The sequence below is a fragment of the Poecilia latipinna genome, unplaced genomic scaffold (assembly GCF_001443285.1).
Source record: "Poecilia latipinna isolate Pla-1442-1.1 unplaced genomic scaffold, P_latipinna-1.0 Scaffold4113, whole genome shotgun sequence".
Taxonomy (NCBI): domain Eukaryota; kingdom Metazoa; phylum Chordata; class Actinopteri; order Cyprinodontiformes; family Poeciliidae; genus Poecilia; species Poecilia latipinna.
This window is the reverse complement of record NW_015116729.1, coordinates 1-14,441: the sequence shown is the minus strand read 5'-3', so window position 1 is coordinate 14,441 and position 14,441 is coordinate 1. Positions and strand designations below refer to the sequence as shown.

The 14,441-nt window shown below is 48.4% G+C and overlaps 1 protein-coding gene across 3 annotated transcripts; it reads right to left on the bottom strand.

Annotated features, from left to right (window-relative positions):
• Positions 1-1,751: 1,751 nt before the first annotated feature.
• nup93 (nucleoporin 93) lies at positions 1,752-14,249 on the bottom strand. Of its 3 annotated transcripts, XM_015025430.1 has the most exons (23): positions 14,103-14,248; positions 12,887-13,086; positions 12,629-12,746; positions 11,264-11,326; positions 10,207-10,335; positions 9,597-9,671; positions 8,723-8,815; positions 6,957-7,096; positions 6,751-6,883; positions 6,257-6,414; positions 6,021-6,186; positions 5,853-5,946; positions 4,666-4,857; positions 4,465-4,591; positions 4,319-4,391; positions 3,412-3,456; positions 3,171-3,287; positions 2,964-3,082; positions 2,750-2,867; positions 2,599-2,682; positions 2,101-2,229; positions 1,892-2,000; positions 1,752-1,857 (listed from the first exon to the last, which is right to left on the bottom strand). In XM_015025430.1, coding segments are annotated over exons 2-23 (2,463 nt in total). In that variant the 5' UTR covers positions 13,066-13,086; positions 14,103-14,248; the 3' UTR covers positions 1,752-1,855. The 3 variants fall into 3 exon arrangements, with proteins under 3 accessions (XP_014880916.1, XP_014880915.1, XP_014880917.1); XM_015025429.1 differs by having other exon boundaries at positions 1,834-2,000; XM_015025431.1 differs by lacking the exon at positions 1,752-1,857 and having other exon boundaries at positions 1,867-1,997; positions 14,103-14,249.
• Positions 14,250-14,441: the final 192 nt, after the last annotated feature.

Below are 14,441 nucleotides of genomic sequence, written 5' to 3'. Positions count from 1 at the left end.
TATTGAACTTTCAAATTAAGTATTCAGCTAGGAATTTAAATATTTCATTTGAAAGCTAAATATTATGACGTCATTTCCCCCTCAGACCAGAACCGAATCACGAACCCAGTCGCCTTCTCTGTTCCTGGAGAGTTTCAGTGTGAGAGCGCCTCATGCTGGCCAGGCCCTGTTACTACAACACGTTGGGACTTCATGGGTTTGGATGTTCACGAGGAACTTAAAACAAAACACACACAAACAAAAAGTGGAGAAAGTGTAAAACTTTCAGGCTTCACCAGCTGACCGGACGGCGGCCGCAGGTGGCCCCCGAGCCCCGTGTTGAGCCCCTCGGTGACGTGATGAGTGATGCGCGGCCGCCCTGGTGTTGAGAAATGGCCGGTTTCTGGCAGCGCTGCCATCGGCCTGATTCACAACACCAGCTGCAGCAGCACGTCTGAGAGGAGGTTCGGCTGTCGGTCCGGTTCCGACGCGCCTGCAGCAGACAGAACTGAAGGGAGGATGATGAGGACGAAGATCTGGACGGGTTCTGATGGATCCAACGTTTCCGGCTGCCGGTTCTGCTTCCTGTTGAAATGATTTCTGATCTGATTGTTCATGAAATATTTCTGTCTTTGCTTCCCTCAGGCCCCGAACCGGAACCGGCAACATGCCGCAGGTCACCGCGCCTGCAGCAACTTGTCCTCAGACATTCTGGATGATTTACTGTCAAAAACAAAACCATCAAGTCTGAAATTATGATCTGAAGGTTTTTCTTCCTTTTCAGGGAAATGTTGACAAATTATCAGCCAATCAGCGACCAGATCTAAATCTGCTGCTTGGATCCAGAAAAAATGACTAAAATATGATTTAATTAGCAACCAGTTGATGAGATGGTCCTGAAGCTCAAGCCATGTTGTTGTTACCTCTATGATCAGAGACTTCCTGTCGGAAACAGGAAGTGGATTGGGTCAGAGGATGATTAGGGGTTAGGATATTTCGTATCCATGTCCAAAGTGGACGTGTCCAACAGAACCAGCGTCCCCTTCTGCACATTTAGAACAGATTTCAGTTTTTCATTATTTTTTGAGTCAAATAAAACAAAACAAAAACAAAACAAAAAAAACTGTTTAGACAAAGGAAATAAAGATCAACATCTAGAACACAATGCGTTCAGTAAATGATTTCTGACCCAGACCCCTGAACACATCCTGCTGGTTGCACAACTGCCACTTTTTTCTTCCACTCAACTTTCCATTAATACACTTGGATGCAAAAATGAATATGGAGATAACTGAACAGGCCTGCTTTATCCTTATTTATGATTATTATAACTATAAACCTGATTTGGGGTTTTAATTGCTGGAAGCCGGAAAATAAACTTCTGAAATATTTTGCTCCATCTGGACTTCAACATTTTCTATTGAAAAGCTGAAATAGATGAATTTTCTACATCAGTGAGGCAGTAAGATGTTTTAGTTATGGAGGACAAACAGCAAACATGAGGAAAGTGACCAAACGTCCAACAAAACACGCACAACTGAAAAGCTTTTATTTTGAAGGTACAAACAAAAAGACAAAAAAAAAAAAAACTGACAGGAAGTGGAAAAAATGGGGCATCAGAAAACAGAAGGTGTGGGGTTCTGGTTCTGTATCTGGTTCTGTCGGGTCCTGGTTCTGTCAGGTTCTGGTTCTGGTCCTGGTCCTGTCGGGTCTTGGTCCTGGTCCTGTCAGGTCTTGGTCCTGGTCCTGTCAGGTCTTGGTCCTGGTTCTGTCAGGTCCTGGTTCTGGTCCTGGTCCTGTCGGGTCTTGGTCCTGGTTCTGTCAGGTTCTGGTTCTGGTCCTGGTCCTGTCGGGTCTTGGTCCTGGTTCTGTCAGGTCCTGGTTCTGGTCCTGGTTCTGGTCCTGTCGGGTCAGTTCATCAGCAGCTCCATCTGGACCAGCCTGGCGTTGGTGTCTCCGGCCATGTTGTAGGGAATCGTCCCGGCGAAGGTGATGAGCGCTCGGGCCTGAAGGCGCAGCTGCTGTTTGATCAACGAACCAATCGGATCAATTTCAGCTGTTAAAGTTTGCTGGCACCAAATAAGCTTTTAATTTGAAAGCGTCGGCGGCATTTCCTCTCACCGTGCCTCGGTCCTCCACGGTTCTGGGTGAGCGGCCCGGTGTGCCCGCTGGCGCCCCCTTCAGGCGTTTGTACTGGGTGAACAGGATGTTCATGGTGGCCAGCAGAACTTCAGACAGGTTGTGACGCACCTGAGGTCAGAAAGGTCAAACTGTTTACTGACCTGGGACAGTTCAAAGGTCAAACTGTTTACTGACCGACTGGAAGAATAAAATCTGTTCAGCCAAGATGGAACCGAGTCGGCAGATTTGGTGTTTTAACTTCAGAAACATGAAGGGTTCTGTTAGAGGGGGCTGAAGTCAACCCGCCAGCTGGGGGATTGAACTATTAAACAACCGGATCAGAACATTGAAGTCATCCACCTTGATTCTGAGGCAGATTGTCTGTCGCCCCCTGTTGGCCTGCCTCTGCTGTGCAGGAAATCAACCTCCACCCAGGACTAATCAGTGGGCGGAGCCAGAAATAAGCCCCTCCCACCTCCATGGATAAGCCCCTCCCACCTCATCGCTGAAGTTCCTGAAGGCCGCCACTCGTTCTTCCACGCTGTCCTGGCTAAGAGGAAGCAGCTTCAGGCGCTCCATCACCTGCAGGCAGACAGATGGGCCGTCAACACTGGCAGCAGCCTCTGGGGTCAGAGGTCATTTCACTCACGTCGTAGGCTCGGTCCACGTGTCCCGCGTGGTACTCGTCGAAGAAGGTCATGAGGTCCAGCAGCAGGTAGAAGGTGCTGCTGATGGACTTCTCAGCAGCTGTGCCCTGAGAGCGATACCTGCACAGGGAGCAGGATGCGGAACCAACGCCTTGGACGTTAGCGTCAGCTTCGGACCAGGTGTCAGCACCATGATGCGAGTGTTGCCATGGTTACCTCTCGGCGATCACCACGGCCGTGTTCTTCAGCCTCTCCTTGTTGGACTGCGGAGCGCTGACCTGAGCGATGACTGGACTCAGCAACCTGTTCATCAGCTCCAGAACCTTATCTGGGTTCTGCAAGGCATATAGTCAGCAGAACCATGTCAGCAGGCCCAGATGGGCCCGATACAAACAGGTTCTGCTGTTCTGAGGTTCTGCTCACCTTGGCCAGCTCGTACAGCCTCACCGCCTCCTCAAACAGACCCTTGTTCTCGGCCTCCAGAGCCACTTTGCTGATGATGGTTCTGGTGTCGCCTGCAAACTTATCGATGATGCCGGGCTGCAGAGGAGAGCACACAGTCAGGACCTGCAGCTCAGGCCAAATGGGTCGGAACCGTCTCAACATCATCAGGAAGCAGCAGAGCTTCAGCAGCCTGGAGGTGAGGAAGAGGAGGACATCTTACCTTCCTGCTGCCATCTTTCTCCAGCTTTCCTAGCAGCATGTCAAACTGCAGGAAGAAACACAAAGACCAGAACCTCACATGTCACGGAAACATTTAAACATATATAAGGAGCAGTGATCGTTGCTCTGACTTATGATTACTCCTTAAAGAAGTTACTTGTAATAATCAGTAAAGTAACAATGTTAGATTGCAAGTTACTCCATGACTTCCATTCAGCAGCTGCTGCCTCAGCATAAAAACAGCAGCAGCATCTAAAAGTTGCTGTTTCTGCAGATACTGATATTATTATTATTATTATTATCATCCCACAGAACTGAAAGACTTTATGCAGCTGTTAGAGATTTTTTGTGTCGGTCAGCGATCAGCCTGTTCTGGGATCGATTGGTAATGCCTCCATCCTCCTCTAGGGGTCAGGTTAGCAACATCACCCATATGAACTGAACTCTGATCCAGAACCACACAGCATTCTGGGAGATGTAGGCAGAGGAAAGGCTTTAGCTGCTCAACCGCACAGCGAGCTAAGCTAGCTGGTAGCATCAACTAACTCAGTCGCCCTGTGGTTGCCTAGCAACAACCTGTTAAACAACCTGCACAGCAACAGATTCAGGTTTCACCATCATGTTTCAAAACTGCTTAGAAATAAAACCCAGCAGTTTGGCAGAAATTCAGATACTCAAAACAAAACTATCAATATCAACTGATATCAAACGATGATATTGTGATTCTTTCTTCAGCTGTGCAGATGAGTTTGAGTGATTTTGTCAAATAAAAAATGCTTCGGTTCCGTGTCGTCTGTAGCAGATCCTGAAGCAAACCTCAAATCATTTCCACATAATTAGAACATGTGGAAGCTTCACGGAGCTCAGGACGGGAAAACACCCGGAGCTTCCTGATCCGAGTCGCTCACCTCTCGACTCTCGATGACCAGCTCACTGACGCAGCGCATGAACATGTTTTCTCCCTGGCTGTCCTTCTCGTTGCTGCAGGACAGACAGACAGCGGCGGTTAGAGACGGAGACTCTCCCAGCAGCAGAGGCGACATGGAGGACGTACCGCAGGAAGTAGAAGTACTGCAGGGCCTCCCGCGGGTCGGTGGACTCAAACTTGCGCGTGTAGAGCATCAGCAGGCGGATGAAGTTGAGGCGGCGGACCATGGGCGGGTCTCCGGGCTCCTGGCTCACTGCAGGGACACGGAGACGCTGTGACCACGTTCCCCGCAGCGCGGATCGCTACGGTAGCAGGAAAACGACTCACGCAGCTGGGCGCTCTGACCCGACGACTTCAGCAGCAGCCGCAGCTCGTACAGCACCAGGGCCACGTGCACGGCGTGGCTGCGCAGCCGCTCCACCCGGAACAGGAAGGCCACGGCCGCCTCGAACTGAGCCGTCAGGAACAACACCTGGAAGTACAGGAAGGGGTGCTGGCTGGCCGAGAAATGGGACTCTCCTATTGGACGAGAAGACGGAAACGTCAGCAGCGGGGCTGGAGGGTCAACGGCTCCAAGATGGAGGGATAAGATCATCCAAGATAAAAATAAACTTCATCTGGAATCAGAGAGCTGAACCGACAACCTCTCTGCCCAGGAGCTGCTCAGAGGAAACCGTTTCCTCCTGAGGTCAGAGCTACAACATCCCAACAACGGATGGATGGGATTAAAACTTTGTCTCATCAGAAAATCTGTTTTTCAATCATTATTATAAAATAAGTTAAGAAATGATGTTTGCCATATTCTCAAATTCATCAAGCTGCTCCTTCAGTTGCAAACAGGAAATGGAAAAGTTTGTGACCAGAAACCAAAGAAGCCGTCCAACAGCCATGAACCTGAAGCACAGAAAACTCCTGGGCACTAAAATCAGAAGGTCTGAGGTAAAAACTCTTCGTCCAAACAGTCTAGACCCTCGGCTGCTGAGGAACTTTACTACGATTTGATCTGATTTTACCAGATCGCTGGTAAAGCCTCATGGAGGCTCCTCCTCTGCTGGGTTAGGGTAAACCGCTAACTGGGCGCTACCTCTGTTAGTTGTGACAGAGGTAATGCTACAGCTCCACCGTGAAGGAAGCTACGCTATGAAGCTAACACAAAGCTACATTACTAAGCTAACGCATAAACAGCCGTCCCACTGCAAAGAGAGAAGAGCTGAACTGAACATCTTTGCCAGCCAATCAGAAGTGATGAAGCAGCAGAGAGCCGACAGGATGGGACAGGAGTGAAGGAGTTCCTGGGCTTCTAGTGGGAGTTTATGGAAAAGGTTTTAGCAGCAGACAAACGGCTGAACTGTTATAGCGGCCATCTTTCAATGATGATGGAGATTAGAGTCAGGAAGATGATGAAGAGACCAGTACAGTCTTCCTCCAGCTGAGCAGCTCCTCTGATCTTTTCATACTGATTCACCACAGAGAACAGAGCAGAGTTAGCGTTAGCGAGGGATGAAGGTGTGTACCGTAGTCTTCCAGCAGCTGCTTCTGCAGCTGCGGCAGCGTCAGTCTGTCCTGAGGAGAGCTGCTGCCGTCATCGTCGAAGCAGACCTGGTTCAGCTGCAGGAGAAGCACAGCGGCGTTAGAGAAGAGGACCGACTCCACCCTCCTCCCCACTGGGACCACAGCGCCACCTTCAGCCACAGGTAGTCGTCCGTCTTGTCAGCCACCTCCCCGTGGCTGTCGTTGACGTCGCACTTCCCAATCAGGCAGTAGACGGCCCGCTTGTAAGGGTCGGCGCTGTTCCTCAGAGCTCTGCGGTAGTGGAGGCGGAGCTTGTTCTCCGACGCTGGAGAGAGGCTGAGAGTAAGAGAGGTGAAAGGTCAGCTTCATGTCCGGGTCCAAACCGACCTCCTGGACCGGGTCCTACCGTTTGTCTGGGCTGCTCATGTACTCCTGGAACCAGGACTTGAAGTCTCCCAGCTGATGCTGCGCCCGGCTAACCACCGTCATGGCGGCGTTCAGGTCGCCGCAGCGCAGGCAGTAGTAGATGACGGCCCAGACCGGCTGGCCCTCCACCTCGCCGTCCTGCAGGAAGTGACACGGAGCCATCAGCTGCACGCACCGTCACTGGGTTCTTTACCACTTCCTGCTGGCAGAACGTTTTCTGGGCGCCGAGGCGTCGCTCCACCCTGAAGGTCAAACCTCATTTCTGATGAAATCTGATTTTTCTTCATAATTATGAAATGTGATGAAGTTTCTGTGTGTGTGTGTGTACCTGTGTGTGTGTGTGTGTGTACCTGTGTGTGTGTACCTGTGTGTGTGTACCTATGTGTGTGTACCTGTGTGTGTGTGTACCTGTGTGTGTGTACCTGTGTGTGTGTGTGTACCTGTGTGTGTGTGTGTACCTGTGTGTGTGTGTACCTGCATGCCCGGCAGCGGCCCTGGCAGCTTGATGTTGAGGAAGCTTCGGACCAGCTGGTAGGTGCCCGGCACGCCGCCCAGCTGTGCCTGATGCAGGTTGCCGAACACGGTTCCCATGGTGAAGCTCTTGTACCTGCAGACCAGGAGAAGCGCTCAGCTGAGACCAAAGATCAGAACCGGAGGCGCAAGCGTTTCCGGGTCGGTACCGGTTCTCCAGGAAGCCGAGCGCCTGCCGTACGAAGGCCATCTGCATCTCCACGGCGGTGCGACTTTTCAGTGCATCTCTGGCCGGAACCAGCAGCACGTCGGTCATCTGCTTGACCATCAGCCAGAGGTCCGACACGTTCTGCAGGAACCAGCCACAATACTGCTCAGAGACAGACACCTCCTGCTGTTCTAGCAGGTTTCCCCAGTATTATAAGCCTGGCGGCCCGCCATGCTTTACTTGCCCCCCGCCAGGCCAACCGTTGCTTGTTTTTATTAGGAACATTTTATTTTCAAACTAATCCAGATTCCAAACGTCTCTGTTGCTCTGAGCGTTTCACTGGCGGAGCAGATTTATTCCTAGAAGATAAGTTTATAGTTGATGTATTTAAAGCCGGGCAGCGGACCAATCACAGCGCTGGCGCCTCGCTGCTGCTGCTTCATCTCTAAAGTTTACCTCAGCATGGACCACGCGCCTGCTTTCACTCAAACTGGACTCAGGCTGACCTGTGTGGATATTTACATGTTCATGTTTCTTTAGAGAACTCCACATCAAGGTAGGAGTCTAAAACCCGCCGCGTTGGCTCTGGTTGAGCAGCTCTACGTGAACCGCAGGAATAACTTGTCGTCTTTCTTTCAGCGGGTTGAGGGAGCGGTGAGAATGATTTATATCTGTGATTATGCAGCGTTTCCATCTCAACTCGCTGCCCAGCGTGTGGCGCTGTCTGCCCTGTAAAGTTCATGTCTGTGTCCCGGTTGGTCGGAGCGTTAGCGGCTAACGAACCAGCGCTAACCTCATCATGCAGGTCCAGCCCGGTGAGGAGCTTTAGCCTCGCCTCGATGTCACACTTTACGCTGGTTTTAGATTATTTCAGTTTTATTTTTAGCATTTTTCCGGTTACACGATGTACCAACCCAGATTAACTCGTCCTGCAGGGCCGGTCCAAGGCTGATGAGGCCTGGAGCAGAATCTGACTGAGGGGCCCCATCAGCAGCTCTAACTGTGTTGGATTTAATCTGGGAGAGGAGGAGGAGTTTAACTGGCCAACATAAAAACAATCAGTTATCATCCAGTTTACTTTTGTGTTTGTGGGCAAACAGCTCAAACTCAAAGATTAAACTCAGCATCAGATTGTTGCTATGGTAACAAAAAACAATCTAACTATGAATATTGTTGTTTGAACTTTTACAAAGTAAATTTGCCAGCTCCTTTAAATCTTACATTTAAGTGTTAATTAAAAGTCTTAATTTATGCTGAAACCATTAAATCAAATTCAGCAGCATTGATCATCTCAATAAACAAATGTTACATTTATGAATCTGTGTTAAAATATCAGCATTTATGGCCCCTGAAGCCCTGGGGGCCCGATGGAGCCGCTGAGTTAGTTTGGATTAAACAGAAGTGCAAATAATTGATATTCATTTTAATTGTATTTTTTAAACTGTTTTTAAGACTAGTTCTGGGTTTAAATATTTCTCTGGCCATGTTTTCCTCCAACATGTAATTACCCAGTAATATTTTTACATTTCCTGTCAACTTAACATCTTTTAATACAGAAACATGGCGGACGGCCCGCTGGGTTATCGGCGCTTCAGTTTCAGTCTGAACTCCAGATTTATCACGTAGTCAGAAAACATTTTATATCATTAACTGCTGTCCTCATTGTTTTGGCTCAATAATAATCCAACTGAAACATTTATGGTTTAAATATAGAAAACCTGCATGAACTAAAGGTCAAAGGTTAGGGAGTGGGGGTGGTGACCCTACCTTGTCGTCCATGGCAGCGGCGGCGGCGGCGCACAGATCCCCCAGGCTGGGTTGGATGTGTCCGCTGACGATTTTCTCGTTGAAAACGTAGATCTGAAAGCGAAACGTTACGGACGGCTGAAATGATTGACGGTGAGAAACAGAAGCAGGAGAATCAAAATGTTGAAGAGGTCTTCAAACAGGATGATGAAGATGAGGCAGATGACGCCACATGCGATGTGGCGACACATCTTCTGATGAAGTCCTGCGTCACGCAGCGGATCGGGACAGGAAGCGCCCGCTGCCCGATCGATCAATAGGTCCGATCGATCGGCCTGCTCCCGGCTTCGTGCGACCCGGTTTCAGCCAAAAGGCGGGCCAGCTGCTTTAACACGGCTGCCATGGCAACGCCGCCAACTATTAGCTGGTTAGTTTGGGCCGTTTCCTCCAGAGGCCAGAAGCTGATTCCATTCCTGCTCAGCAGGAACCAGAGGAGAACATTCTGGCCTGGCCCAGGTCCGCAGAGCGCTGGGGGCTGACCAACCCACGGAAAACTACCGGAAAATAAATCTAGACTTTCCAAAAGCTAAAACTTTAAAAACCTAAATTTTAAAGCTTTGTCCAAAACAAACACAGGCCATTATGATTAATAAATGAACAGTGCATTTTATTTTTTTATGCCATGTTTGGAGCCATGTGTTTCTCAGGACTCCAGCCAGAGCCACCTTCAAAATAAAAGCCTCCACCATCTCTGAGGATGATGATGATGAACATCTGCTGGCACTGAGGTGTGTGGATCTAAACTACAACAAAACTTCTACAGAACGTGTATCAACACTGAGCAGAAAGTTCTGGAGCAGAACCCAACGGTTCCGTTTGGTTCTGATGGACTCACCTGGCGTCCGTAGGCGACCTCCACGCTGTTCAGGGCGCTGCGGCCCGGAGCCGCCGCCTCGCTCACAAAGCTGGGCTGCAACAGACGAGCAGGAGTCACACGCAACATCCTGGAGAACCGACCCGGAGAACCGACCCGGAGGTCTAACCCTATCCAGCCCTCTGGAGCTCCGGTTCGCTCCACTGAACTGCCTGCATGTCATTTCTGATCAGATTGTCTGACTTCCTGCCATTTCCTGACCAGCAGCTGCAGCATCCATCAGATTATTACAGAAATGCTCCATCTATTAACTCTGAATGTTTTGCTTCGTGGTGGGAGGATGGAACCAGCCTGGAGGACGAGCTGCAAGGAGGAAGAGCGCCGGCTAACAGTGTGGAGGAAAGATAACATCGTCAATCAAACAGTGATGATCAATTCTAGAAGTAACCATCGATTTCTGGAGGGCGTCGTAGGAAACATGCGATAATTTGGGGGAAGTTATGATGACAATGTGATTTCTGATCGGTACCACAGAGTTCAGGTGAACAGTCGTCCATCCAGATACTGATGGACTCCGATGATGATGATGAACATGCGGCGCTCAGTAAACTGCAGCGTCTGCATGCCGTACCTCCACATCCTGGCTGAAGTCCAGCGCGTCTTCTCCGGCCCCCAGCAGCGTGTGCAGCACCCTCTGCTTCACCTGCTCCCACTGGACCAGCATGGACTCCCGATGGTACTCCTCAGCCAGCAGGAAGGTCTGGGGACAGACGGAGGGACAGACGTCACGTTATTATGGACACCTGGACAGGTTAACCTTCACTACAGCTACAGGTTTCACCAGGAGGCCCGCAGCACTACTACTGAATGTGGAAACGCTTCACATCGTTCAGGCTTCAGCTTCTCCACCAGGACCGGCTGCTCTACTTTAACCATCCACAGAGACACCGAGACGCAGAGACCATGGGGACAGGAGATAATCGAGTCTCCTGCTGAGGGAGACAGAAATCTGGAGCACATCGCCACCTCTCCTCTAACCTGCAGTCAGTTTAAACCCAAATACAGACTAATCACCTGCTACTTCCTGTTAGCGCCTTCAGCAGCGTGTCCTAACTGCCACTGAATCAGCAGGACTCTCAGGCCACAATAACAAGTGGAAAAAGGAAAAACTAAATGCTCCGATTTATTTTCCGTCCCTCAAAGCCTCTCCAAAACATAGAGAGGGTTTTGCCTCATTACCCACTTTGCATATTTTGAAAAGTCTCTACTGCAGACTATAGAACTATTTTTGTTAATTCTGAGCAATAAAAACAACATTTAAGTGACTTTTACTGAAAAGTATATAGCCAAGTTTATTAAATTCATTAAAAGCAATAAAAATAAGCTGGATATTAAATATTTTGTGCTGTAGATTTTAATTTTCCAGTATAATTCTGTTCTCATTAAAAGTAAAAGTTTCCACAATTGGCCGCACTTTAGAAACCTTTGACCTTCAGTTCACCTTCATTAAGCAGCTAGAACGAGTTCAAAGGTCAGCATCAAAATCAGCAACAAGAGAAACCAGCAACTTCTCCTCTACTCCCCCCTCTGGCCCGGTTCTGTTTGAGCCTCCTCTGGGCCAGTTCTGGCCCGGTTCTGTTTGAGCCTCCTCTGGGCCAGTTCTGGCCCGGTTCTGTCGGTGTACTGACCCTGCGGCGGGACTCCTCGATGGCGGCCAGCAGAGCGTTGTCCCTCTCGTTCTTCAGGAAGCCCTGAGGAGAAACAGAACGGATAAATCTAGAACAGAAACGGAAGGAAATGGAGAAAACTTCTAGAATAGAGCTAGAACAGTAAAACAGAGATAAATCAAATAGACTGGACGAACCGCAGATTATAGATCTAAAGCCAATAAAATAGAATGAATAATAGAAGCAAAGCAAATAGAGTGGCATCTTTTCTAGATGAAGGTAGCAGCCGACCAGATCAGTACAGTCCAAACCCGTCAGAACCCGACCGGTACCCACAACAGACCCAGTGATACTTTCCAACCCAACCCAAAGACTGAGGTTGATTTATGCCCTGTGATAATAATAATAATAATAATATTAATAGTAAGAAATAAACATCATGTTTCATTGAACCAGAGTTACAAAATCGGGCCGGGCCTCAGAACCAGAACCGGCTGGACTCTAACAGGAAGTCATGGAGCTGAGCTCAGTCTGCAAGTCATCATCAGAGACAAAGAAACTACAGAAAAACTAGCGATCTGATCCAGACCAACACCCCCGACCAGAACCAGAACTGCAGCCCCCTCCTCCCAGCAGAGAGGAAACTCTTCATCAGTGTGAGGAAGACTCACGCATGCCGAGGCGTCCAGGCGGTCCGAAGAGACGGAGGACGGCGGGGCGGCAGCAGGAGACTTTATGGTGAACAGACTGAACCACGTCAGAGTTCAGACGGGGGTTCAGCTTCAGTCAGGAGGAACCATTCACTCTGTCACATATTAACCCTCCATCAGCTGTTACTCTCTCACTTCCTTCACTTCGTTCGCCCGCCTCCTTCCTGCCATTACACCTCAAGGCAATTACAGTAACGGGTTTTCACCCTCAGCTGTTCCGACGTCCTGTCTCGAAATGGGGCTAATCATGCTCTTAAGGGTCATGTTTACTTAATGAGGGGGTTTGAGGTGGTGGGGGGGGTAACGGGGGAGAAGGGAGGGGGGACAGATGCAGCAGAGATCTCCAACTAAAGTTACCAAAGTTCAGCAACAACCTAAGAACTGTGGAAACCTCCAGGCCAGCAGAAATCAGCTGACCAGAGGAAGACCGAGACATCAGACTGTAGAGAGGAAGGGTCAAAGGTCAACATTTACTGGCCAAATCCACCATCCATCTGATTATTAAAATGGAAAATGCTTGAAAACATGTCTCTGTTTCATGCTGGCAGTCCGGTTGACATTTAAAGGGGGTGTTACTGCGCCCCCTACACAGAGCGAGAGTAGGCCTGGGGTTCTGAAATTAGTAGGTTGGACCCACCCGGCGATCTGGACCCGGTCTGGTGCTCTGGGACTCTACCTGAATGTCGGTGTCTTTGACCGGCTCCAGCGGCTCAAAGGTGGTGGCAGCACTCAGACTCTCCAGTCTCTGGGAGATGTGGAAAATGTCCAGGCCTCTGGACCCAAGCAGGATGGAGCTGAAGAGGAACACACACACCGTGAGACGCAGAGGCTGCTGACGGCCACTAGAGGGCAGACCAGCCCACCACAGCATTGCAGTACCACCAACAGCCAAATGGGTCTGTCCAGGTCTGACCAGGAGCGATGAATTACATACGCTTTAACGTCAGCTGCATCCTGGGAGGTCCGGGTCAGGGTTCTGGTCCGGAGCCGCTCTCCAGCCTGCTGGATCTCCTGGAGGTTCCTCTCAACGTGCGGCAGCTCAGACACAGCTTCGGTTTCTGCAGCCAGCTGCTCGGCCTGCTGCAGCAGCTCACCAAAGCCTTCTGCATCCATGGCTTCACAGAGGAGGAAGACCTTCAGAACCACAAACACAGGTTGGATTTATGGAGGATAAACGCTGACGTGGTTCAGGAAACGCTTCCAACATCCTGACGGAAGCAGAAATCATGTTTATTTCTGGATTCTCTCCTTAGGCAGCCCACATGTCTCACGATGAACGTTTCATCTCTAAATATGCATCTACTGCATGAAACCACACCGCTTTATTTCATTTCAGCTCAGAATAAATTATTTCTCTTTACTAAATGTCAAAATAATATACAGAGAGATAAAGGATTTAGGATATATCAATTTCACTATAATATTTGCTTAGAAAAATAAAATAAGCTGTGTATTTTCTGTTTTTATTGATAAAACATATAATGTCCTTCTAACCATTTATCAAGGAGCTTTAGCATTTAATATCTTATAGAAAAAATGCTGCCTTCCCAACTGAAAAAAACAAAACATTATTAATGGATTTTTGTTTTTCTGCTTTGTTCTTAATCTGTCTCTCTTAATTTTATTCAGATTTATATACTTCACAAGTCAACAATCTATGTTAAACGTTTTTTTTTCTTCCACGTCTCACATTATGTTTTTCCTCCTAAACATTTGTCATGTCTGACCAACACGAAGTCTCATTATTGTTTCTCTTTCGCTCACTAACAGACTTAATACCAATTTTTGTATAAAATCTTTCTTCATTTCATCTTTCTGCCATATTTTCAATAACATTAAGTATTTATTATGCAGATTGTTAAATGAATGAACTCTGAGATGTAAACATGAAAGCTGCGCATCTGCTTGTGCGCACATGGTTCTGATAGCTGTTGGCGTTAAAAAACGAAGAAGTCAGTTAGAAACAAAATTGACAAAAGAAAACATAGAAATATAAAATTGAGACTTTATTTGCTGACTTTATTCATTAGATAATCACGTGTTCGAAGCATTCAGAGCTAGCCGTGTTAGCATGCTAACAGTCAGCTAGCAGGCTAACGGTTTTGCTAACTGTTTTGCTGGTCACTGCTGAAGATGAAGCAGCTTTTTACCTGGAGAGATGAGCTCAGGCAGCAAAGGTCTCCTCCGGGCTTCACCGGCAGCCGAAGATCCTCAGTTACAAAATAGTTTCCTTCAGAAGAAACTGGAATCCAACTTCCGCCCGGTATTTCTGAAGCTTGATTGTGATTGGTCGAGAGCGAATCCCTTCCGGAACTTTTTCTTCTTCATGGTTTTACTGGTGGTTGGCTACAAACAAACTTTTAGTAGCATTACCGCCACTTACTGGTATATGGAGTGTGGTTTGTGATGGTCTATCTATTTATATATAGAAAAAAAATAAACCAGAGAAAATAATAATAATAAAATAAATAAATAAATGGAGAATGACC